The following is a 26,357-nucleotide window of genomic DNA, read 5'->3' on the forward strand; positions in this document are numbered from 1 at the left end:
TTTCTACTGGAAAATATCAAAATATGGGAAAACATTTGTCTTAAATGAGAAACTTTATACAATTGAATGTCACAACATCCCATTTAATGCTTTTCCATGTTTAGAGGAACATTAACAACCCACAACCACTGCTTCAACTTCATCTCATCCACTCATTAAAATAATTTTTGCCGTCCAAATGTTTTAGATGAGAAAATAAACCTTTTTTATTCATGTACGAGTAAAATTAGGGGATTAAATCTTGACAAATGTGATGCAATTCCAAAAATCTAAATGTGTTTATCATGAAGCAGATGTTGTGTTTTACAGAAAGCTTTTCGAGGCTGTTTGGTGCGAAGCAGATGGGAAATCCTTCCAGTGGAAATCCGACAAAATGAACGGCAGAATCCCAAATCTCTTTCCAGGCGCGCAGATGTTCGAGTGGGAATTAAGTAACAACCGAGTTCCTGAAAATAAGGAGAATAAAAAGGACAGAAAGAAAGTGTGATACGTTTCAGAGGAGGATGTGTTTCAGTAGTCCGACTCATCTGAAAGCTCTCCCTGCTGCGTCCAGTGCTTCCCCTTCTTCTTCTTCTTCCTCTTCCTCTCGCCCATCAACATGGCGGCCAGCACGGTGATCACCACGGTGGCGGTGATGATGAGCACGGTGACCGTCTCGGCGATGCACAGCTCCGTGTCCACCTCCATCAGCCGGTAGTCCCGCAGGACGGGCGGCGCCTTGCAGGTGAGGTTGTAGTAGTCGTCCAGGAAGAGCCTCTGGATGCTGCGCAGCTTCCGGAAGAGTCTCTGCAGGTCGCAGTCGCAGTTCCACAGGTTCCCCTCCAGCAGGATGTGGGTGCTGTAGGTGTGGATGTTCTGGAACGTCTTGAAGGAGATGGTGGCCAGCTGGTTGTCGGCCAGGTTGAGCAGAGTCATGCTGACGAGCGGCTTGAAGACAGACTCTTCCATCTCGCTGATCTGATTTCCGGCCAGGTTGAGGACCTCCAGGGAGCGCAGCATGGAGAAGATGCCGCTCCGCAGAAATGTCAGCTGGTTGTCCTCCAGGTGGAGCTGCCGCAGCGTGCTCATGGAGGAGAATGACCTCACCTGGATGGTGGAGATGGCGTTGCTGGTCAGGTTTAACCTCTGCAGGCCGTCCAGGTGCACGAAGCTCAGGCTGTCCAGGCTAGTCAGGCGGTTGTGGGCGAGCGTCAGCTCCCGCAGCAAAGCCAGGCCGATGGAGAAACCCTCAGTCAGGGTGGAGATCTGGTTCCAGCTCAGGTCCAGTTTCTGCAAGAACTCCAGCTGAGAGAAAGCGCCGTCCTCCACTACGCTGATGTTGTTGTTCTGCAGCAACAGGACTCTGAGTCTGCGGTTCTTGATGAAGGAGTGTTTGGGGATGACGGAGATGTGGTTGTCGGACAGGTCGAGCAGCTCGGTGCTGGGCGCCACTCTGCTGGGCAGCTGAGTGAAGAGAGCCAGAGAGCAGATGGTGAACTTGAGATCTCCTCGACAGTCGTGAAACCTGGAGGACGCCTCCATCACCACCAGCAGGAGAAAGATGAACTCCTTCATGACTCCAACAGCTTACTGAAAACAGCCAGACAGAGGAGATTAATATTCAGTCACATTTTCATGAGGATATTTCTGCTCAGTTAGACACTTCTGCCCAACGACCAGCAGAGAGGATTTTTCTATCTTTTATAATTTCACTTTTTTTGACAAACGTCTTCAGGACATCTCGTCTTCTGGATCCTCTCTGAAGTTAAACTTGCTCTGTGTGGCACTGAACAAAGTCTCCAGCCTCCAAAACTCCCCAAATAATGAAGTGAAAGAGTTTCCACATCACACATCAGCTATGAAGAATTATTTGGCAAAAAAAAATAAAATCAGAGCAGGTGTTTTAATCCAGGATTTAGCTTTATTCAGCTTTACTACAAATTCTGTTGATTCAAAGTGGATTAATCTAAGAGTATTTCTCTTCTGTAGCAGTGGTTTCCCTCCTGGCCTGTTAAAGTGAATCAAAGTCGACTCACAACATGTGTATGAGTGACCGGTAGTTTTTAGTTTTAAAAAAATGCCATTTCTGCTGCAAAAATGTACTTTTTACAATTCTGGTTTGTTACAACTTGTTTTTCATTTCTATCATAAAAAATAAAAACTGCACTCACTCTTCAGAGAACCACAGCAGAATCATTTCACACATAGTCCTCTGCAGAAGCTTTCTACAAGGCTCTTCACAACAACACAATAAATCTGAAAGTTTCATTCAGAAACAAAAACAGTGAAAACACAAAGTCCTCTTTGTGTATGTGGAGCAACTTTGAGCAGAAATACAAACACTGTCTTACATTCTTATGAAGGTGGATGTGGAGTCTCTCAGCTCATGATGCTTCAGAGAAAAGTTCTTTAAGTGTGTTGCTATAAAACATGTTTCCAACCTTCAAGTGCAAATTCATCTGAAGAGTTAAACATTTAAAAAATAATCCTTTTCTCTCAGCTTTGGTGGATGACATCCACAAAGGGTTAAATGGTTTTCTACAGCACCAAAAATTGCAAGATTTAACCAAATATGTCCAGTTTTTAATTTTATAAAATCTACATTTGACTGTTTTGAGAAAACAGCTCTATCTGCTGCTTCCTGGATTTAAGAACCAAACTGCAGCTAAAAGGTCCTGAACAAAGTTGAAACTGAAAGCAGTTAAAACTCCTAACAGCCTCGTCTTAGTTTGAGTGTTTAGTTCTGGTCTTACCACCAGCTGCTCCTCTGCTTCAGTCTGTTTACCTGCTGGCTGTCGTCAGCATGCAGCCGGCAGCAGGTGGAAACTGGACATGATGGAGGCGAGGGAGGGCAGGTCGTCAGTGCCTGGAAAACCCGATGAGCGACACCACAAAGACAGAGTGATGGAAAGAGAAACAGAGGGGAGGAGAGGGGAGGAGAGGGGAGGGGGAGCTCGTCAATTATTCACTATGCGGCGCTGTGGTTGTGATGTGGGAGGGGGTCATGAGGGCCGAGGGGAGCTTTAAGAGATTGGAGCCAAACTGGGCCACAGATCTGAGAATTAGAGGGTCTGGACAGATTTGATTGATTGCAGGCAGAGGGTGTTTATCTCCAGACTGTTCCCAGGTTTATTTATAGATTTACATATTTAATCACAGTGACTTTTTCTCTGCATCATATTGTTTCGATCAGGGCGGGTGTCTGTGGAAAGACAGGTTTTTAAATTAAGGGAAAAATTCTTTCAACAAATGTCAAAAAATACAAAAACTGAATGTTTAAAATCTTTTTTTTTTCTTTTTATATTTGTGCGCAACACGTCGTCATCTGCATCGTATTGATAACATCATACAAATGTTAAATATTTAATGAGGAACAGTTGTGATGAACAATGACTTTTTATTGCAGCCCTGTACTCCAACACTAAGTGCTTTGTCATGGCGATCTGTTTGATAATGGCACATAAAAGAGATGATTCCCATGAATCTAATATACTTATATTATACTGTATGTTATTATTCTTTCTGATTTAGACTAACAAACATTCTTATGTATTTAATGAGTACTGTGTGGGAAGTTGTGTTTCACGTTATTCTCTGACAGATCCCAGAAGCGAGCTGCGGCCCAGATGTGCCATTATTTATTCTCATCTGTAGGATGAGGGGCGGGAGATGTATCAGATAGATGATAAGACCTGTTGGTCACCGAGACAAAGATTACACTAATACCATCCAAATCCCCCAGCCCAGATTAACCACTCTCTGCCGCCGCCCGTCAACCTCCATTAATTGCGGAATCAGAGTTTGTAGCCGAGTTCATCCCGCAGCTTTTTAACCCAAATTCTGCTTTTTACCTTTTAGCTGAGTCACGTATTTCAGGAATTTCTTCAGTCTTTAAAGGACAGGGGGTGATGAAATACCAGAATTTAAAATACTTGATTGTGTTGCTTTGGTAAAAGTACATATGTATTATTATTAGCAAATAAAGCAAAGGTACTTTTGGACAATTCAATCTATAATAGTCTAATAGTTTAAACTCAGTCAACAATGTTTGAGTGTAAGTTGTGTTTTTCATGGGAGGTTGTGTTCAGGTCATTTCTTTCTTTGTTGATTGTTTGTTTCACTTTTGTTGTTTAGTGTTTAGTAGTAAGGTGTTTCTGTACCTGTCAGTGTGAGCAGGACTTCTTCTTCTTCTCCTTTTTCTTCACAGTCTACATTTCGCCCGTTCTTCCAGACCCGTCACTTCCTCCCTCCACACAGTGTCAGTGATGGTACAGCAGTGTTTCCTCTAACAGATATTGGGTGTCTGCAGGGCTCCAGTTTCACAGCAGCCTTTTACTTGACCTGGATAATTGTGCTGCACAATAACAGCAGCTGGAAACTACTTCAGTTACCTCCATTGCACTTTACCTGATTATTACAGGAGCTTCTAATGTCAACAGGAAGCTGCTTTTAGGTAAAAAATATTGCTTGAAAAGAAGATTATCCAGCAATTTATTGATCATCCTAACGTGCTGATCAATAAACTGTGTAAAAAACATGATCTTCAGTATTTATATTTTACTGTATTTCACTTTCTGTATCAAAAACAGTGTCCAACAAAATACCATCTGTGAACTGTATAAAATAAAGATTTTTCCTTGATGTATTTATGAAAATACAACTGTTATTAATGCTACTACCATCACTATTACTCCTCCTCCCTCCAGCTCCTATCTTCCTTTATCTGACCTCTCTCCTCTCATCCTCTTTCTCTCCATTCTTTCAGCAGCAGGCTGCAGATGGTGCTTAATGGACACATAAGTGAACATAACTACCTCATGAATAATCACACACACACACACACACACACAGACACGAATACAAGCTCCAGTATGTGCTGAGATATTCACAAACTAGGGCACCATCTCTTCTAGAAATACATCTCCGTCATAATTTATTATTTTGTTTTACTGTAAAATCATTTTTGTGTAAAAATTTAAATTATCAGTTTGAATATACTGATTTGAACATGATTGAAATACAATGCCCACAAAAATATTGTGAGTATATTAGAAGTTGTTGTGTTTTGTGCTACAAGTGGCCGACTTCAGTGTATATGACAATGACACTAAATGCAGTGTCATGTGTTTCAATATGTATGATGATGACTTTGGAGAGTATTGCTAAAATTAAAAGTTCCCACAGGGTTAATTATGATTAAATATAGTTGTCAATGTCACCCTGCTAAATGTAATTCACTTGCCGCGAGGTCTGTAAAATGCATCTTTGCATTGGCATAAAAATATTTCTTTAAAATTGCGCATGAGAAACACTAACACGACTAATGAGCCGTTTCCAGGGGGAAAAAAAGGACAAATGTGAATCCCATAACCAACACCATCAATGTGGCAATGTGCCTTTCCAAATAACAGTTCCTTTCCAAAATATAAAGGTATCTCCTAAATTGAAGGTGACGTTGTGGTAAATGTTCCTAGATAAAAAAAGCGAGTATAAAAGAAAAAAATCAAAAAGGAAAAGAGAAAAAACTGAAGATCCTTAGCTGTATGAGAGAGATGATGTTTTTATCTGGGGACTTTGAGAGGGGACGAGTTCGCAAGGGAGGGAAGACGAAGGTTGTGGGACACGAAGTTCCGCTGACGTGCACTGACTGAAGAGCGGCCACCGGTGGATGTTTTCCCTCTCACCTCGTAGGTCCTCTGCTCGTCTGCTGCCTGAAATAAAAAGAGTCAGCTGTTAATCATGCAACTCTAATAACTGTAGGTTTGTATGTGAATGTGTCTATATGTAATTTTGCATATGTTGGTAAGAATGGTTTTCAACTTTCATCAGTATAAAATAAACAGCTGTTGGTTTGTGGTTTTTGCAAGGATCATTATTCTTATGAAGGGTGGAGCTAACAAAAATTAATTAATAAAAATGTAGGTGATGAAAATGCATGAATTAAAGAATGTAGCAGTAAAAATGGATGTGAAATGAATTTTGTCCCAAAATGTTGTGCCCCTGCAGGTAATTTGCAGCAGGATTAGACTTCAGGTATGTTTGCAGAACGTACCTGAGCAGCACAGTGTACATCTATGACCTTGATGGGTGCTGGTGACTCACAAATAACCTCTACTGAGAAGTACACCTCATAGCATCCGAGCACATGTCCTGAATGACATGCAAACACACATGTACACACATATTATTAGCTAAGCATGATTGAAGCTTTCTAAGTGGTTCATCTCCAACACTGATCTCACCTTTGTCTTTGTCTGTCTCCTGAATGTCTTCAATTTCTACAAATGACACAAAACCTGTAAGTTGAAGATGAAGTGTTCAGTTAATTGTTTTGTTTGTTTTAATTAGTCATTTGTAGTCAAAAGTTCTTTCCATTTCCCACTTAACATATAATCCTACTCATCTGCCAATGCAAACATACTGTAGATGTGAACACGGGAAATACAGGTTTGCCTAAAGGTATGCAAAACAAACACTACAACACTTGTGTAGACAGTAAAACTACAGTATTCACAGCAGGTATTTAAACTAAGAACACAGAGTGTTCTGGTCTGTTTAAGCAAATATAATGGAGTATAATAAACCAATTTAGCCGGTATTTTACAGCAGTTGCCTTCCACGTCACATACTAACAAACCACACAACACACAGTGGGAGGGGGAAGAAAAAAATCACCTTTAAGTTTTTCTGTTTTCCATGGTGATACAGCCAGGGTGTATGGAGCGTTGTGACCAGGGTCAATCTCAAGGGAGGGGGTGCCACTCACAACAGACAGATCTGTAATCACCTATGTGAATGTACGAAAACACACAATACACAAAACAGCCACACACACACACACACACACACACACACACATTTAAATGGACGCTCACTCATTTGCAAATTCGTTATTCCTCCATCCAATTTTGTGTTTTACAAATTTGTTTTTTCAATTCACACATTAATTATGATAACAGCACAACCTGTTCATGTATTCATTACTGCTTCTTTTATACAAAAGGAAAAAATAATACATAAAAAGCAAAAAGGCATTAATACCAACACATGCATTTAACGGAGTGCTTTCCCTTCCTGTGTGTGAATGTGCATCAGTAAACCCAGTATGTGTGCTTATACCTTGAGAGTGAGTTTTTTCTGGCTGTAGTTGGGGACATCCAGCTGAGTGTGCATGGTCTTCCCAACAGGACAGTGTAATACCACATGGTCCACAGGCAGGGGGCGCTCTCCCACTCCTCTGAGGGTGAACACATGCTCAGTGCCGTCGCAGTCATTGTGTAATGACAGCGTGCCCTGTGGGGGTGGGGATAAAGTCCAGTCAGTCAGACGCACACAAACTGGTGTTCACTGTGGAGAGTGCACACGGAGGAACAATGGTAAACAGACTCTCAGCCGCAGCCAAGCGCTCTCACACTGCTGCATGAACGAGGCTGATCACTACAGTGGCCCGCTAAGGACAAAACACATACAACAGTGAAAGCACAAACGTTAAGGGAAATGCAGAAATGCAGAAGAAAACACAGGTAACAAGAAGAGCAACACTGTCGGTGCTCTGGGACAAATCACTGTCTACTCGACCTTTTCACCTGAAAAACTCTTGTCAGTGACCGACAGTGAGTTCTTACAGTAAAGATCATTTTGTCACAACATGGAAGGTACAGTGTTGAATTGCAAGGACCAGAGTCCAGCTGAACTGTTGAGTCTAAACTCTTTCTAAACTGCAGAGAAAAAGGAAGATATTGAGTGTATTGAGTCTGACAGAAAAACAAATATGAAGACAACATGAAAATCAAACACGCTGACTTCCTGAAGCATATTTCCTTTTTAAGCTCCACCCCCTTTACACATAGCACCAATGCATTGGTGGTTCAGTGGTAGAATTCTCGCCTGCCACGCGGGAGGCCCGGGTTCGATTCCCGGCCAATGCACAACCCTTTTTTTTCCCCCTCTCAGCCGCCACACAGACCAGACAGAGTGTTTGAGGCAAAGACAGATCACGTACATGACAGGATGGAGCAGAGGAGGCTAAACATGAGGGCTCAGTCTTGGTGGCAGGGGATCCTCAACGCAGGCTTTATCCAAACTGTTGCTACTGTTGATTTATCCTGAACACACACTAACCACCGTACTGTAAAGATTTCATATTGTGTAGCAGAAAGTGTGTGTGTCAAGCGAGGAAGGCAAATGGCAAGAATGAGACAAAACACAAAGAAAGAAAAGAGACAATGAAACCACAACAAAAAAGAGCATTACCATGACAACGCATTGTGCCGCAGGGTGAAAGGAGAGGGGGTAGCACGCTCTTGTCCCAGCTGGTACATTCAAAAACTTCGGACCGCAGAATCCTTCACCACACACTTCAGCCTGCATGATCCAGTCATTGTGGGTCTCATTGTGCTGTGGACACACACACGGACGGACACACACACGCACGCACGCACGCACACACACACACGGACGGACACACACACGCACGCAGGCTTGACAGTTTGTCTGCTCTCTGGCTGATATATATTCAGCATCACCACTGTCTCCAGAGGAATCAGTTTCTCATAATTAATAAAATATGTATCGGTTACCGATCAACAGGCACCGCACACACACAGACTAATAAATACTCAGGAACTCCCATGACCCTCACCACTGGTATGTCCTGCGTGACTGAAGAGTGAGCAGGTGAACTGAAGTCAAAGTGAACAGATCCTCCCTGTGATCACAAATGACACAGATTTAGTAATTTAGTATAGTATTAACCATGAACCACATGAAGCAACAAGCAATCCAGCGCTTTCTTAATATTCCCTTTACAGGTTTACCCCGACTACCAGGTGGGACATACCTGTGAGGTAACCAGCGCCTCCAGCATGTAGACCCTGGTATCACATGAAGACTTCAGGACCACCTGACATGTAAACTTCCCCACACGGTTCGCCTGGAACCGTAAAGGAACGTCCACACAGCCACAATCTATTCAACAGATGGAGGAAGAGATATTGACGATTAAATAATTGAATGACATGAACTTGAATCAAACTATTAGTTCATTTCCATCGCAGCATCATGGTTTATCAAAAACCTTAATATCAAGTGAGGTTATAAACAGAGTGAATTGCTTTCAAACTAGTTTCAAAACAAGGAAAAACAGAGAGTGAGCTGAAAACATGTGTTTAAATCTCTCGCAAACATGTTTTAAAATCTGTCATCAGTCTAGTTTGATCTTTATAGGTGTTCAGTAGCCGAGGAGACATAAACAGAAACACATAAAAACAGTCAGTCAGTGTGGCTTCACCATTGACTGGAGTCTGGGTATTAATGTGTGTTTGTACCTGCAGGATTCTCCCATGGCATATTGGTGTCCTCTCTGATGGGTATTTTAACAGTACTGGGTAAAGTGAAGTATTTTGGCAAAGAAACCTCCACACTGTATGTTACCGCTTCACTGTGCTCAGCACCTCTCATCAGCTGGGCCTAACAGAAAACAAGAGAAGAGGTGTACTGGGTAAAATACAGACAAGAAGGAAGACATCTAACAATACCAATCCCTGAATCTGCGTGTACCTGTTGTTTGAAGAGCTTGCGTACGGCTGTGGTTGCCCTCACAGTGCTGCTAAACAAAGAACGTGTCAGAATCCGCCTCCTGTGTTCATCTGCGCTCATGCTGTGTTGACCCCACATGGCCAGAGCTTGCTCCCAGGCCATATTGATGAGCGGCACACGTATCACCTCCTCACACACCTGCTCCACCTTGCAGCGTAGGCTTAGTACAGGTACACATGTAGCTGGGTCTATTGGTGGAGCAAAACGTCAGTGTGCATATTATTCACTACTCACTACTGCTCCCTCGTAATGTGAATATCCACTGAGGAAAAATATATATGAAATGTTTAATGGTTAAATGATAACTGATGAATATTAAATATTGATGTTCAGTAGTGTTCATAATGTTTGGTTGAAGATTTGTGCGACAGGCTCCTACCAGCGTCGTTGGGGACGGAGATGATGTTAGAGCTGGGCCTGGCTGTGAGAGGGGAGGGACGAGGCAATTCTGCTGTGGCCTTCACCATATAGACCATGTCTCCTGCCTGGAGACACACACACACACACACACACACACACACACACACACACACACACACACACACACACACACACACACACGGACAGGAATGACTGTGAATAAATGAGGTTCACTTGCAGCTCCAAACTTAAATATACAGTATAAATTGCATTGGGTAAAAATAACTGCAGCCTGGTGTTTGACTGTTTCTTGATCCGTTGCTTGAGTGCAGAGCGTTCAGGGAATTGACGGACAAGCTGACACACTGACCTGTGGGCAAACTAGCAGCACAGAGCAGTACTTGGTGCCTGGGCAGAAGGGCAGGTAGTGGATGTTCAGAGTGTCTGCCTGGCCTGGCTTCAGACAAACGCTCCTCACTGCACTCAGGAACTCTCCCTCTGTGCGCACACACACAAACATATACAGACCACAATCAATCAGACGTGAATAAAGGCAGAGCATTCACACACATACATGAACAGTAATAAAGGTAGCACAGGGTGCAGAGCATGTGTGTGTTAGGACTTACTGAGAGCTGAGTGCTTCCCTTCCACGTCCTCCCCACAACTCTTGTCTGAAGTCATCTTCTCCATTCTGCAAGAGGGAGGAGGAGCAAAGAAACATATCATCATTCTTACATGAATATCACATTTACCTTATTCCTACTTCAAATCCTCACAGTCAACCATGATTAGGAAGAGGAGCTGGGATGTTTGGCTTTGAATAGAGTAGTATGGTAGTATGGATTTGTGGGCAATAGAAAAATATAGAATAACACTTGCCTTGTCCTTTAAATCAAGTATTATTAACTGTGCATACACTATATGGGTCTATGTACCTTTAATTGAGTGTGTGTGTGTGTGTGTGTGTGTGTGTGTGTGTGTGTATTAGATGTCCCTGTGTGTAAGCAGTGCATGTGTTACTTGGCTTTGGAGGAGGCCTGCTCAACAAGGCTGTCTTTTTTCTTTTCAGGCTCCAGTGGGTTGAACGTAGACTCCACCAGCACCACCCTTCACACACACACACACACACACACACACAGATTCTTGAATTTAACAACACCTGGATGAATAAAAACAAAGCTACATGGACAGGTTGATTCTACCAGGTGTCATATATGTTTAACCTTTTTAAAGTTTCCACCTTTACATCCAGAGTTGTGAATAAACACCCACCTGAACTGAGCTTCCTTATTGAAAGGATTAGTTATTGGCAGTTGGATCAGCTTCTGCTGGTAGCATGGAGACCTGCACTTCACAGTGTTCTATGGAGAGACAGTAGACGTCATATCAACCTACAGCTGCAGCCAGAATATATGTAACAGTAAGTCTTCAGAAGGACACTGCACTCAAAATGACACAGCGTGGTAGTGAGTCATTGAGTCAGACCGACAGACTGTTCGCAACCAAATCAGTAAGTCAGGCTTGAAGTGAGTGTAGCTGTAGCATGACAGTCAATCCAGCACTTAAATTCATTATACTCACTGTGGGTGTGATGTGACTGACATGGGTCTTTAGATTGAAGGTAAGAGTGGTGACGCCACACAGACCAACAGGAGAGCTGGAGATGAGCAGAAGGACTGCCTCCATCGGCTGCAGGAAGGAGCAGCTATACTGCACGGTCAGCTCAGTGCTCGCCCTGTGAAAACCACCAACAACAAGATCAGATTATTTATTATTTACTCAATTTGAACTCTGAGCTGAAGCTGTTTTTGTAATCTAATCTTCAAGATTATTTATGGTTTAACCTGGAAAAACACATAAACTTCATTATATACTGTCTGTGTCCTGAGCAGATCATTTTTAGAGAACTGCATAATAATTGAGTTCTTAGATTAAAATAGAAATAATTCAAATTTCAATTAGTCACCCAAGGAAAGGTGTCTTCAGTCTGAATCCCAATCCAGTTATGTGCATTAGTCAATACTAGACCTTCTAACACCGAGTGTTGGCAGGTTTAGCTCCATGATTATCAGCATATTCTTCACACATTTACTATTCTTGATTATAAAGGAGTAGAACAGGACAGGAAGTAACACACTACCATTACTTTACTATATGAAGGTTAATGTTTAAGACAAATTAAATGAGATCTGACAGTTTCTTTATAGACCAAGAAATGATCTGAAGCTCTTCAGATGCTTTGGATGCAAAACATTACAGGTGCAAGTAAGTGAGAGTTGTACTTCAGAGTATGGTTTGGTGTGATACAACATACTTTGGAGGAATGGTGACAGTAGATCCATCAGGGAGGGAGAAGAGATGAGCATCCTCTCCTAAAAGTAAGGCCTGGTATTTGACCGGCTTAGAGGATGGGCTTTTCAGTCGCACCTGCAGTTCACACACACACATGCAGAGAAAACACAGAAATAGTTTTATGTGTGTACAAGCGTACACATACACAAACACACCACTGTCAGAAATCCTACAATGAAATCTGTCTCGCTTTACAAAGACAAACTGACATCTATTTTTGTTTGGCTTGTAATGTGGCTGACAATGTGGATCATTACCCAGATGTATATTTGTCTGTGTTTGTAATCCTGTTAGTGTGTGTTTTGGTGAGTCTATAATCCTATTAATGTGTGTGTGTGTGTGTTTGTGTGTGTGTGTTTCCACTTGCAGTGTTTGCATGTTGACTATTCAAGTGCATTTTCAGTGTTGACAGTGTTCATTAATTTGATTTTACAAGGCATGTGTTTTTATTTAGGAGTCCTCTAACACCAAGTTTTTTTTTGTGTGTGGGTGTGTGTGTGTGTGTGTTGCCCCCTGATAGTGTATGGTGGCAGGTACTGGGGCAGCCTCTCTACAGGGCAACACACAGCATTAACACCTGCACTGGATGTGTTACCAGCTTGCTGATGGAGCTGTGCAGGCCTCCTGATAGAGTGATGGTTTCTACTGGCAGGTACTGAGGCAGCCTCTCATACAAGTGGACACACAGCATTAACATCTGCACTGGATTAGGATCCGACAAGTCTGTGGGCTGAACACACAAACACAAACACCCGCAGATACAAGGACAAACAGGCACAGTTACAACAGGAAGTGGTGTCTAATCTCTGACTTAATCATAATGAAAGATTCCTGATATATTCAATATCAATCTAGTTATGGTAAATGTCATAAATGCAGTAAGCTGATCATTTTCTTTTACCTGTATATCTATGTTGAGAGAAAGTGCAGTTAAGGACTGGACCATGATGATGTTGTTGTGGAGGATCTGCTCCAGGCTGCTAGCTGCAGTGTACATCCTCCGGAAGTGGCTGCAGATCTAATTAGTGACAACAGACGGTAAGTGGGGTGTAAAAAATATGATGAGGTTCATGTGTAACTTCTCGTTTCAGTTGGATAATCTCTCCACTCTACAAACACGCACTGACCAGGTAAGGACAGTAGGCAGCAAGCAGAGCAGCGAGCACGAGTCCATCTGTCAAGTCCAGGTCAAAATTCACTATCCAGCGAGCTGATGGGACGCCACCTACAAACCATCACCATGCAGAAATGACCTCTCAGTGCGGTCTCAGAGTGGTGGGCCTGAACTGTAAAAAGAAAAGTTGTGCATGTTGTTCCCTACCTGTACCCCAGACAGTTTTCCTCATGCTCTCGTAGTGCTTGTTGAGCCAGGAGAGCAGCTGGAGCTCGCAGGCAGAGTACACATTGCTGACCAGCGGCTGTGAGTTGACGGGAAGGACTTCATCTACTTCTTCCTGGATCGGACTCGTGTTCAGACCACTCACTGATACACGGACCAAGACCAACACCTGGACATGTGCAGAGGAATATTCAATACTAGTATTTAACAAGATCAGATTGACGTTTTTCAGCTCGACTTTACTTTACAATCACACAGACACATTTGTAAGCAGTGTGTGGTTTTTTGGAGAATGTTTTTCACCTTGTAAATTTGCAGCAGAACGTCAGTCCAGGATCGTTTGCTCAGAGACTCATAGTCAACACTGCTGTAGTCCCGACCGTGTTCTTCCACATTTGACTGAGAGACACACAAACACACATATGGCACAAGAAGCTGTTAATATACTTTGTGTGAATTAAAGTCAGATACCATGAATGAGACCAGGATGAATGTTTCATTGTTGGCAGAGAGCAATTATTCACAGTCTCCCATTGCTTCAAAAATCAATTTGGAGGATGAGCATTTTAATCGAGGTGGTGTAGCTCCAGGACTAGGTATTCATACCTGTTGGGAGCACCAGTGTTTGAACTCCTGCACGTCAAGTAAGTACTCTGGTCTGATGTGGTGCAGACAGGCTCCCTGCACCCTGAACACATAATTACAACGAAAAGGAAAAGACACACAAACACAGTGTGTGTCTGTTACTTGAATGTTCACATTTATACTCTGTGTGTAACAGTGTCTGCAAATTGCTCATGTAAGACAAGAAGATCTGATTATTACTCTTTCAACATTTTATTCATCGCTCGTCTGACATAAAATCATTCTCAGTGTTTCCTGGTTTACTAAAGGGATTTCCTTGTAGCATGAATTTGATTGATGTCTGTTAAAGTTTGACCTTGCACTGCTGACAGTATGTGTTGGTGCTGTTACAGAAAGGTCTGATCTTTTTTTGCTGTTCTCTCACTTTTACATAAAAGTGACTCAGGCACTTATTCAATCACACTGCAGCAGCGTATCTGTGTGTATAAGGCCTACCTGAGAAAAGCAAGCATCGCGTCATGCTGTTGCAGCAGCTGATTAGTGCGCTGGTCTTTATTACTGGAAAATGTCTGACAGCGAGGAATACCGGGAATCTGTGTGCCAGTCAGGTGATGAAGCATGTCCACTACAGACCTAGACACAACAACACAATACAGTTATGTTCATCTGGAGCAAGATCAATTAAATCCCACCAGAATTTCAGTTTTAATTATTATCTAGTATTTTCTTTGACTCATTTCCCCCCTCTAGATCATAAATAATGAATTCAAACCCGGGTAGACTGGGCACTGCCATTTACAAAACAGAAACATTATTTGCACGAGAGCCTCTGCTATTTTTTAAGATCCCAATATGAGACAAATATTCATCAGGCAGATCAGTGCAGGTGCACACTCTCAATCTCTTGCAATTACCTGATTTCATCATGGCTGTTGACTAAATTTAAATATTTAATTCTATGTTATTAAAATGATGTTAACCATGTCAGCTTCACTCCTCTGCAGTATGATGATTACTAATTTCAGACAGCTTAAGGCACCTAACTACAGTCACATTTCTTATCTATCTGCGGTGTGTACTACAAATACAGCACACACTCACCTGTGGTCTTTATTTTGAATGACGCGGTAAGCCCGTCCACTGGAGTGATTCATTAGAATTTTTGACACAACTCTGTAGGGAGAGAGGGGTGATGGAGCAAATGGTTGTTTGATTGATGAACTTGATGACAAACAGGTGGGGAAGGATGGTACATTGACTACACTGTAATTGAAATATGGCCCCTGAGCTGAGCTATTGGGGAATCTCTTGAATATACCTTCTAAGTGTGTGTGGGACAGAGATGGGATTCGGTCCGCCGGGCCAGCCGAACAGACTAAACCACCTCTCCACAGCCAATAATACATTCTGGTGATATAGTCCTTCGTTTGAGTTGGCAGCAGGGAATTCTGGGATGCCGAGGTTGGTCAGGGTTCGTCCGTCTGGAGAGGCGTCTTCATCCCTGCTGGTCTCACCGCTCACACTGCCACTGCCTGGAAAGGAGGACAGACACACACACCGCACGCAAACAGTTACACACAGACACAAACACATCACAAACAGATGTTACACATTTCACTTTCTGACCTGACACTGAGTTCCTGTTTGTTGAGCTGTTGTGATCGAATGAGGATGATGATGACGACACTGGGCCGGATGCAGGACTTGGTGTGTGATAGTGTTGAAGAATCGCCTCAACAGCTGTGGCTCCTAAATGAGAGTCACACAATAATGAATATCAAGTAATTAAAGAATAATGAGTTTAGAGTTTGAAGCTCCTTGGGTGGCATGTGTAATTATCCAGTGAATGATTTTCAGTTCTGTAAAGTGTTGACCAGACACTGTCATTCCCATCTACCTCTAACCAACTGCTTTTCAAAACTTTCATGAGGTCTAACTCCTTCAGTCTCCACGTTCTCTATGTACTGTAAATACTTGGTTCAGGTGTATTTGTGTATATTATACAATACCAGTCTTGAGAACTATCTGTTGCTCAGAGAGGTGCAGAGCCATGTAGGGCCAGACTGTCAGCAGACAGTTGTCAGCAACAGCACACAACTTAACCTTGAACCTGGTGGGAGAAAAACAAGCTGGTAGATTGATTCAACTTTAAATGTATGTATTTGAATCAAGGCTTTTCTATGGGGTTTAAGCCCTAGCTGTTTTTAGCAAGCTCCCAAATCTTTATTGTTTATCACTTGACATTTTCTGTCGTGGTTGGTGAGCAGGATATTATATAAGAGCACTACTACCTGTTGTGGAAGTGGTCAGTGAATGTGATAGTTGTACGGAGGGACAGAGGAGCGGCAGAATAGAAGGACACGGTGCAGATCAGAGAGGTCACATTGTCCTCCTGCCTGTGGATGTCGACTGGATGTCTCTGTACAGACAGAATGAAAAGGTGGAGAGTGTCACAGATCATATTACTGTCAAAGCGTCAGCCAGGAAAATCAGTCACACCAGTTTTTGTCATCTGATAACAAGTGCACAAAATTCAAGATCTTAAAAACTGACTGAAGAGACATAGATACATGGACAGAGGTTTTCCATATTACTGTAAACTGGTCTGAGTATAAGGACTGTACCTGGTCCTGGTTTTGGGCAGGGATGGAATCACCATCAGGAAAGATGAGAGAAACTGGTTGTATCTTTGTCCCATCCTCCAGTTCCACCTCATCCACTTCAGCTGATACCCTGGTTCCACTGCAAACACAGAGAGAAAGAGACAAGGTGCAAAGATGCATTATATTGCTGATTTATTGATCCGTCAAGCTTCAATAAAAGCTTCACCAGATTTCCATTACACTTCTTGTGAATGATAATCCTGAATCTGCTTCCTTGTTGACATCTACCTGGTGTGTGTTGTTATAGTCGTTGTGATGTCATTTTCAGGTAAACACCAAGTTACTCAACTATATGCTTTAACTCACAGGTCTGTGAACTAACCTTGGATATCCTACAGCTGCCAGGGTGAGTGTGGCCATTGCACTGCTTTCCAGGGGTACTGGGGTAAGAAGAATTAGAGGAGGGTGGATGGTGATGCTGGGAAGCTGCAGAGTGATGGTGATGGACAGCTCTCGGTAGGGATGATGTTCCACCTCCTCTGCCTTCCCCTCCCCACCCTCCTCTCCCAGGTAAAGAGGGAGGGACAGTCTGATTAATCCGCCAGACACTGGAGGAGAGGAAATATACAAAGAAAGAAGAGAGTGAGAAAGGAGAAGGGAATCCATCATTGTGTGTGTCTGTGTGTGTGTGTCCAATCGTCTCTCACCCGTTCTGATAGCCTCAGGCCTGATGCTGACCGCTACGCAGATGGACTGGCTGGGCCCCAGACTGCCAGAAGATGGAGTCACCGCACATAGTGCCCCCTCTCCTCTGTCCTCTGTTGGTGCTGCTATTGAACTGCAGTTAAACCACCAGTGTAAGCGCTCCCTGGTGACACCACGCCAACACACACTCTTTTCACACACTGCTTTCAGTTCCACGGTCTAGAAACATAATCAGAGAAAAAGAGAAAATTCTGAAGGAATTATAAAAATGACTCAAAACAGCATCACAGAAGATAAAAAAGTGAGATGATTTTACTTCTCTAAGGTGGTGTCAGAGGTTCGAGATCCCCCTCACAGTTTATAGGAAAAGACAGAAGCAAAAATGAAAACAAAGGAGAAAAGAAATGGAGAAAATACAGTAATAAAATTGAGGGGATGACGAGAGGAAAGAAGAATACAGGGAAAAATGTCAAAGAAGGGAGGCAAGCAAATGATAAGCTGCAGATACACTGTAGATGATACCTTAGTATAAGCATCAGACCATGGTGCCAAAGGTTCCACATGGAACTGTAGACTAGAGGGGGACATTTCCAGTGGGGCACACAGCACTAAAAACATTTTCAACACAGCAAGAGAAACAAGAAAATATTTAGCTGCAGAAACCCAGTGTCATGTGTGAACATTGTTCTGTACACCTGCAATATAACTGTATAACCAGCTCACACCTCCAAATCCACATTAATGACCCCACCTGTGGCCTGTACGCGATGTGACTGTTGTGTCGCCATGGCGACGGAGTGGGAAAGTGGTTTCGCCATGTCCTTCCAGGTGACAGCTGACAATGTGGAGGAGGTGGATGAGGGGGATGGAGAGGGGAGAGGAGAAGGCGATGCGGCGGGCCATCTCACATCGTTGACCATCAGCGGCAGGTCAAAGTCGTAACTGGCTGCCTGCAGGAAAACATTTCCTTAACTGTCTTTCAACTAGTTCATGATTTGTTTTTCAAACATTTCAAAGCTATGAGATATGAAAGAGCAAGGTCATCAATTGACTTGAAAGCTGACAGTCTCACAGATTTCATTACCTTTTAGCTAGCTAGTTTATCCACTTCATTGGGTTTAAAGCATCTTGCCAAAGGACTGCAGTTTAAAATGAGCCACCTGGTTTACACTGGCACAGTTACGGTGTCTAAGGTATGATCAGACAATCACTTATGGATGCTTTTGAAGGCTTTAAGGATTAAGGATTTAGAAAAGAGTCAATTCACAAAAGTGTGCATTTAAGCTGATCTGCTTGATCCCCATGACACTTCTATCTACTATAACTATTCTGGAAGATGTTTGGTCAAAATCTCACCTGGGTGGGTGAGAAGATAAGAGAGCAGTCCACGGTCTGGGAGCCCTGCACCTCCATCACACACACACCTGGCTCCTTCTCTGCAAAGCACATACAAGCAAAAACTCAGAGACAATATGCTGTGTTTTTAAAGTGGGTTTACACTTTAATTTTACAAAAAGATTTCTCATTTTGTATTCTAATCACAGCCACAGAGACAGTAATGCAATGATACAATACTGTGTACAAAAGCCCATATTTCTGTACCCACACACCACCTTATATCAACTGTGACCCTGTGTGAGTTGCTGGAGTGTGTGAGTGAATGCGTACCTGCTGAGGGCTGAGGAAGCTGTAGAGAGAAGTCTGCATATTGTGACAGGTCGAAGGTGACCCGGGCTGCGGCTGACGAGTAGTTTGTCAGAGCGAACGGTATCGCCCGCCAAGAACCAGCATGCACCCCGCAGAACTGGAAATGGGACTGAAAAGAGGGAGGGAGAAATTAAACCAGTAGATGAGAAAAACACAGAGATCTCAAAACATGGAAAATTGGATGTATTAAATGGCCTGAAACCAGCTTTTTTTAGTGCATCAGGATGAATGAAGTCAGTGAATCAATTGTTTTGCCCAGACATTTAATTTTCCAATTATATTTCAGCAGAGTAAACCACCAAAAAAATATCAGACCCGGAATTAATGAGTAACTCTGTGGGAAGACACCAGTTCAGAATTAATTTATACAGTGATATAGGATATCACATAAATCGGATGGTTAATTGGTTCATTTGTGAGGTTTTGACAAGTTCATTAACATAATTCTTATCATTTGCATTAATATACAAGCCTGTAAATAAAATGTGTTAATAAGTTAATAAATGTTTTTGTAATTTTCTTTCATGTAATCACTTCTTCAACACACACACACACACACACACACACACACACACAGAAACTCACCACACTGACTTCTACATTTGGAGGCTCTACTGATCCGCCCACTCTGAGCTCAATAGTCTTCATGTCCCTCACTGCTACCTGTAATAGATACATATGCTTACTGTCAGTTCCTCTTTTTCTTTCTCTCTCACACACACACACTCTCTCTCTCTCTTCTTTACATCTCTCTCACCTTCACTCTAGTGTCAAACTTGATGATAGAGTCAGGGCTGAAGTGGATCCTGAGCACAGCCTGCCCTCCACTTGGCACCACGCCCTCAGATGGACTCACCACCATGCCTGGCAGAGGGCACACGTCCAGCACCTGCCACATACAAACAGAGAGAGAGAGAGAGAGAGAGAGAGAGAGAGAGAGAGAGAGAGAGAGAGAGAGAGAGAGAGAGAGAGAGACTGGTTGTTTTCCTTGTTTGATATTCACAACTATCTAAAACAGGTATCTCTGTGTGTGTGGGCACCTGGTAGTAGGCATGGTTCTCTCCAGTGTTGTGCAAGACTGCGCTTCTGACAGAAGGCATGTTGAGAGGTACTGATCCAAATATCACCTGTTTGTCTGCCAGCTGGACATTGGTGGACCCAACCTGACAGAAGGACAGAGAGGAAAAATAGTACAAATAGTAAATAGGAGGAGATCATACAAAGCAGTCTTGCCAGTTCTAGGGACAGACCTTGGCAACACAGTGCAGGCGTTGTGTGTTGTCCTCGTGGACACAGAAGTCAAAGTCTCCTTCTGCAGGGGAAGAGAAGGAGGGATGCCACACCACCTCACAATCCAATTCCCTGTATGGCTCCACTATACCTGGAGAGGATGATATACATTTGTTTTATCAGCTCTGATTCAAACCGAATTTTAAGAGTAAAGCTCCTCCCTTCCTCCCAATATCCTCTTTTACATTTTACTGTAAACTAAAACTGCAGCACCTGTAGCTGGTCGAACAGAGAACAGGATGCCGCTCTCTGTGACTACTGGTCTCCATGCGAACTCTGCGGCATGGTTACGCCGGTTTCGAAGGGTGACTGAACTTCTATATCCAGATTGGGCGAGTAGGGTGGGGGTCGGGCGGAGCAGCAGCGTGGTGGTGGACAGTTCCAGAGCCAAAGGGACGACCTCGGCCTGGACCAGTATCTGACCAGGATGCTGCTGGTTTACAGAGTAGGACACAGGTCTGGAAAAAAAAAAACAAATATACCTTTACTGCATTTGAAGTGTAATCACTGGTTTTCATGTGATGAAAGTATATTGAGCTGCTTCCTCCTCCAACCTGTAGAAGTGACCCAGCTTGTTGCTCTGAAACGTCAGGGGTAAGGTGTTGTGGGAGCGGGGTGGCAGGATGTGGGAGAGGGGTGAGGAGCCCTGCAACTCAGGGCAGTCCATGTCCAGCTGCACCCAAACATACACTGACAGATGATTGGTCAGCTCCAGCTTCTGAACACACCTCGACTGCACACACACCTCGCCAAAGTCCACTAACAACGGACCTAATGAGGAAAGAGTGAAAATTTTAACTGTTTTTTTGACATGAAAAAATTCCTCTACACTTAAACAACTTGTAAACCTGATATGAAATTCTGATGCCATGATTATTTACACTATGATGACTAGATGTTTATGTTTTGATATAAGCAGCTTTCAGGTATGAGAAGAAAGAACAAGACACAAAAACACAGAACTAGTTGTTAGTGTTTTGTTGTATCTCACAGTTTGTACTCGTTCTATTATTACAAACAGTGATCTGAGCACTTCTGATTTGAATCTCCAACCTATGTCAACTTGGTAGAGCTCCTGAGGTGTCAGAGTCCTGGTGCAGTCTGCCACCTCCTGGCTGGTAGAGGGAACTGCATTCATCACCTCTGAAACCTACAATGAATGCAGGAGACAGACGGCAAAAAAAAAAAAAAGATTTCCCCTGACTTTTGCACTGAAATCTTAATGTGTGGTATTGTAATATTTCAGTTAATAATAACTTGTTTTCTCACCTGACTGTTGACCTGTTGAGTCATTTGGTTGCATTTGTTTCCTGGGGAAGCATATCTGTAGTTTGGCTTTGTTTCTGAGATCTTAATGGTCTCTATGTCACTGCTACAGAGTTTAGGGGGAACAAGCCCTTGAGAAGGAATAATCCCAATGTCCACTTCATGCTCCACTTTTTCTTGCTGTCTGACATCCAAAAAGAAACACAAATATTCAACTTTACGGGTCCATCTAATTCTGATTAACACGCAGAAGATTAGCATGTTTGAGATAGATGAGTTAGATATCATATGAAAATCTACCTCTCCTTGATGCTCAATAGTCGTGTTTGTCTGAGCTGTTCGATGAAGTCTGTATAAATCTGTCGATTTCGCTGCCTCTGCTCCTCCTCCTCCTCAGTGAGAGCATAGCTGGTGTCTACATAGCTGTAGCGGGGAACACCAGTAAAGATGGTCCTGAAGTGGATAGAGACAAGAAAGTTGTGGAAACACACAAAGTCTTAAATCTAGAAAACACATCCATCTGTCAAAAGCTAAATAAGAGGTGTGTATGTCATATTTTAGGGAGGATTTGCAAATTAGTTTTTTAAACATGATTCAAGTAACAAATTGAACTCTGTGCTGAACCTGTGACAGTGTGTGAACCTCTACCTGTACTGTCTGTGTGAAGAGGCTGGCCTGATGCTAGCGGCTCGGTCGTTAGGGAAAGCCAGGAATTCCTCACCCTCTGTGTTTTGACTCCTCTCCTTGCGATGTATGTGAAGCCGTGTGTTGTTGGTGCTGATGACAGCAGCACGCGCCATCACATGACACTGAGCCAGCTCACTGGACCGAGCATGAGGCTGTGATCCGGTTGGATTGGTCACTGCTGGAGTGATGCCTGCAGAGCAGCCAGTCAGAGCGGGACAGGTACATGTGTTAAACACAACTACTGAACAAGACCAGCATGTTAACCATCTAAATAATTACAGCCACTTAATGATCAAAGAAACACACATATGCTTCAAATACTTCAAGAGTGTTGCTTTTTCAGTATTCACCAGGATTAAGTTTGGGCTCAGCGTGTGTGGTCTCACTGTGGACGACAGCAGACAGGTGTAGAGTGACTGTTTGGAAGCTGCGAAGCTGAAGTTCAGTAACATCCGTGTTGTCTCTGCTCTGGTGAAGAACGTGACCTAAGACATCTAGTATCTGACGAACATGGAAGCTCCCCTGCTGCCGTGCAGTGAAAGACAAAACTACATCCTGGAGAAAGCAACGGAGAGAAATGAGTTTGCACATTCACTACTCTGCTTACATTTAAAATTACATAACTGAATCAATCACATCCTACCTGGCATTGTCCAGGGGCTATGGAGCCCAGGGAGGGCTTGGCGGTGAAATGGGCGACTTTGCGGAATTGGAAGTTGACGGGAAGTTGAGGGCAGACGTTCTGCAGCACACACAGCAGATCCACACACTGTCCCGTCACACAGGTTAGGAAATCAAATCTTTGAGGATTCGCTACCAGAGACACGGGAAGCCCAGAGCCTGTCACTCCCAGTTCAACACGGCTGTTACCTAAAGAAAAAACAAAGAAAAAAGATCAAATAAAATAAAAAGACAAAAATATCAGTGTGTCTACTTTAATTATAAGGGAATTAATCAATTAATCAATTAATGAAGTTACATGAACCAAAATGCTGGCTCCTCTGAGCTCATCTGGATTATGCTCTGCCACATGAGTGTGTGTGTGTGTTGTGTGTGCGTACCACTGCGGTGAGTGAAGCCGTGTCTGCTCCCCACTGACTCAAACAGCAGGAAAAGACAATAGTCTTGTCGGCTGGCTGAGTAATTACGCCTCTTCTTTTTAGTTCCACTGAAAGAGACAGGGTGTTGATTGTGAAGTGGATTATTTAAGATGACATATTTCCATAACAACACTAACAACATCCTCGTTAGTATAGTGGTGAGTATCCCCGCCTGTCACGCGGGAGACCGGGGTTCGATTCCCCGACGGGGAGTTGTAATTTTTTTCTCGTGCTCATGACATTTACCTTTATATTACTTCTATAGTATTTTTTACGGTGCAACGGTTCTATAGATATAACATTGCTACCTTGACAAGTACTAGTTATTTTAATATTAATGTTAAGACCACTGTGTCACTTTTTGACATAAAATACAGAAATTAAAAACATACTTTCATTGCTTTCAGACACATTTGGACACACATGGACACATGGAGACAAAGACACACAGAAAATTAACCTCTTGCAAATGGGGCTGAAGCAAACTGCTACAGTGGTTGTGTCATATGGTCCCAGTCGGCCCTGCTTCGGGACGCACGCCAAGACCCGAGAGACATCCTGACTTGCATGGCTGCACCTCTGCATTCTCTCCAGCAGGGCAGCGTCTGTGCTCTTTTGGAGATCTGTTCCCTGCACAGAAATCACAACTTGTTTCATTCCAGGACATCTGCAACTTATTTGAAATCAAATGTAATGCATTTTTACATATATATCAACCTGTTTGTACTATCAGCCCATTTAGCAGGTTTAGCAGCACCGACTTCTCCAACACTCACCACCTCAGTCCCAGCAGCAGTATCCTGGAGCAGGCAGACCCAATCACAGGCCTGGGGAGCAGTGTTTCTCAGAACCAGATTCTCCACACGGGATGTCCCGAAGTATACGGGTCCAAACCACAGACAGGAGAGTGGAGCCCCCTGTATAACAACACAGTGTTATGTTTTTAGAGACAGAAATGCTCACAAGTACATCTTGGACAGGGAAGGAAATAAAGATGAACATCAATTTCAAGAATCAATGGAGTATCATGTAGATATTTCAAGTACTAAATAAATTCTACTTGGACCACTGGATTACCTGCAGGTCAAAAACCTCAAGCCGCTGGTCCACCACCTCAGCCCTGATACTAAGAGCTACAGCAGAGCGATTCTGGAGTTTTATCCTGGGACAGAGAAAGTGAACGATGTGTTTTATAGTAAATAGTGTCCTTTATGTTTAAGTAGTTACGACTGTGTTATAAAGTCTGTCTTACAGAGCCTTCTCATCAATCTGCCTGGGTCCATCTGTGCACAGTTCAACTTTCAGCCACTGGGTGGTGCCAGCTGCAATGACTCCACTGCAGGGTGACAGTCTGACTGAGGAGTCTCCACTGTACTGCACCTGGAACATACCTTCAATACACACATGCACGCACACACACATTTATGCACATACATGTCAATTCTCATTGACTGACATTATTAAATAGTCCAAAATGCTAAATAAGATAACTGCAGACACCTTCATCTTCTTCTTCAACTGACAGCTGCTTTTCAGAAGCAAGGCATTTAGTACATAACAAATCTCACTATACTGAAGAAAATGTAAGTCCTGGTTCTTATTAACAGCACACCAGTCGCAAACGGAAATAAAAATTTCCCCCATGGATGAAGTCCAGAAAGAGATGCTGGATTTACCTGGTGCTGATCCTTGATTGGTTATAGGATGATGTTTGCTGATTAACTGACTGCTCGCATTAATACAACCAAAGTCTAGTACTGAGTCCATTAGGAGGGAACAAGCCCTGGGAAACCTAGAGGAGAAGATACAGTGGGACTGAGGTGTATTCATGAAAAACAAATGATTCACTCTCTCGTGGATAATATGTTCAGTACTGCTTACCCCCGCAATGGGATTTCAATGGTCTCCACATCATCTATATTGATCAGAAGGCAGTCTTTGACCGCCTCCTCTTCCTCTGGAGTGAACTGCAGCAAGCCACTTACAGACAGACCAGGGGCCACTGCCATGGATGCACTGGTTGCTGTGAACTTGAAAGACTTGCAGGGAATAAAAGAATAGAAAGTAAATAGAGGGAAACACACTTAAAAGATAGACACAAACGTACACATACATTTAAATGGCCAAATGTTAATATAGTCTAAAGACAGAGGGTGAATAAAAAAAACGATTTTTAAAGAAGCAGATAGGGCTCTTTAATAAAAGCTTGAAAACTCTTATCAACGGGATAAATAGACGAAATAATCCTGGTTAAATAATTATTAAACAAATAAATAATTTATACATGCTCTTTTTCACCAAAAATATTAACATAACTATGACCACAGACAGACAGAGACGATAGATAAACAGATATTATTGGATGTGGTAGAATTAAACCAAAAATGTTCATAATTTGAATAATTAAAGTTTGCCTCACTGCTAGCTTAATGTGTTTCTCCGCTAGCTAATTGTTAATTAGCTAACAAGCAATTTAGCTAGCTTAAACTCTAATTTACGTAGCTAACATTGCCGTTTTTTTATTCTTTAACTTTCGTACAACTGTTAAAAAACACCTCGGATATTTACTTTACCTTTAATTTGGGCTTTTCAATTATTATTTTCTTCGAAGTTTTGCCGACATTTGTTGCCGTGACGGTTGTCTTATAAACCTGCCCGACTTTCACATCGTTGAAGTCGATAAACGGTGGGTCAACTCGAACACAACTACCAGCCATGATATGACTTTATAGTTACTACTTATTTAAAGACGACGACGACGTTTCCTCTCAGTTACGTGTACAC

General features: G+C 42.8%; 2 protein-coding genes and 2 non-coding genes across 5 annotated transcripts; 2 read left to right on the plus strand and 2 right to left on the minus strand.

Annotated features, from left to right (window-relative positions):
- Positions 1–62: 62 nt before the first annotated feature.
- LOC111672387 (uncharacterized) lies at positions 63–5,540 on the minus strand. Of its 2 annotated transcripts, XM_023429794.2 has the most exons (3): positions 4,140–5,540; positions 2,765–2,845; positions 63–1,569 (listed from the first exon to the last, which is right to left on the minus strand). In XM_023429794.2, the coding sequence occupies exon 3, from the start codon at positions 1,552–1,554 to the stop codon at positions 511–513; it is 1,044 nt and encodes a 347-aa protein (XP_023285562.1). In that variant the 5' UTR covers positions 1,555–1,569; positions 2,765–2,845; positions 4,140–5,540; the 3' UTR covers positions 63–510. The 2 variants fall into 2 exon arrangements, with proteins under 2 accessions (XP_023285562.1, XP_023285560.1); XM_023429792.2 differs by lacking the exon at positions 4,140–5,540 and having other exon boundaries at positions 2,733–4,133.
- Positions 4,454–26,290, minus strand: LOC111672411 (cilia and flagella-associated protein 47). Its single transcript, XM_087180288.1, has 56 exons — positions 26,147–26,290; positions 25,455–25,612; positions 25,250–25,365; positions 24,826–24,964; positions 24,651–24,735; positions 24,350–24,490; positions 24,034–24,203; positions 23,535–23,641; positions 23,117–23,343; positions 22,824–23,028; positions 22,435–22,663; positions 22,087–22,239; positions 21,790–21,970; positions 21,574–21,670; positions 21,075–21,291; positions 20,734–20,978; positions 20,481–20,611; positions 20,271–20,393; positions 19,988–20,119; positions 19,816–19,893; positions 19,192–19,339; positions 18,880–18,959; positions 18,275–18,473; positions 18,046–18,131; positions 17,526–17,742; positions 17,201–17,426; positions 16,840–16,957; positions 16,507–16,634; positions 16,225–16,325; positions 15,842–15,964; positions 15,534–15,747; positions 15,317–15,388; positions 14,711–14,848; positions 14,237–14,318; positions 13,934–14,029; positions 13,613–13,799; positions 13,419–13,516; positions 13,193–13,309; positions 12,887–13,021; positions 12,254–12,366; positions 11,521–11,674; positions 11,212–11,300; positions 10,960–11,046; positions 10,566–10,630; positions 10,307–10,434; positions 9,956–10,061; positions 9,538–9,764; positions 9,306–9,447; positions 8,819–8,946; positions 8,621–8,686; positions 8,233–8,376; positions 7,099–7,272; positions 6,655–6,766; positions 6,222–6,275; positions 6,032–6,129; positions 4,454–5,690 (listed from the first exon to the last, which is right to left on the minus strand). The coding sequence occupies exons 1-56, from the start codon at positions 26,288–26,290 to the stop codon at positions 5,541–5,543; spliced, it is 7,680 nt and encodes a 2,559-aa protein (XP_087036414.1). The 3' UTR covers positions 4,454–5,540.
- Positions 7,837–7,907, plus strand: trnag-gcc (transfer RNA glycine (anticodon GCC)). Its single transcript has one exon. It is a non-coding gene; the product is annotated as a tRNA-Gly (tRNA).
- trnad-guc (transfer RNA aspartic acid (anticodon GUC)) lies at positions 23,715–23,786 on the plus strand. The gene has a single exon. It is a non-coding gene; the product is annotated as a tRNA-Asp (tRNA).
- Positions 26,291–26,357: the final 67 nt, after the last annotated feature.

This window comes from Seriola lalandi, unplaced genomic scaffold, assembly GCF_002814215.2.
Source record: "Seriola lalandi dorsalis isolate HSWRI2012SDOR001 ecotype SW California unplaced genomic scaffold, Sedor1 jcf7180002054899, whole genome shotgun sequence".
NCBI classification, from domain to species: domain Eukaryota; kingdom Metazoa; phylum Chordata; class Actinopteri; order Carangiformes; family Carangidae; genus Seriola; species Seriola lalandi.

Excerpts from the sequence above, each read along its gene's own strand:
- LOC111672387 (XM_023429794.2), bottom strand. The coding sequence starts at position 1,554 with ATGAAGGAGTTCATCTTTCTCCTGCTGGTGGTGATGGAGGCGTCCTCC.
- LOC111672411 (XM_087180288.1), bottom strand. The coding sequence starts at position 26,290 with ATGGCTGGTAGTTGTGTTCGAGTTGACCCACCGTTTATCGACTTCAAC. Across the intron at positions 20,394-20,480 it reads GCCTGCACTGTGTTGCCAAG|GTTGGGTCCACCAATGTCCA; the intron begins GTCTGTCCCTAG and ends TCCTTCTGTCAG. Across the intron at positions 10,435-10,565 it reads AGGGAAGCACTCAGCTCTCA|AGGGAGAGTTCCTGAGTGCA; the intron begins GTAAGTCCTAAC and ends GTGTGCGCACAG.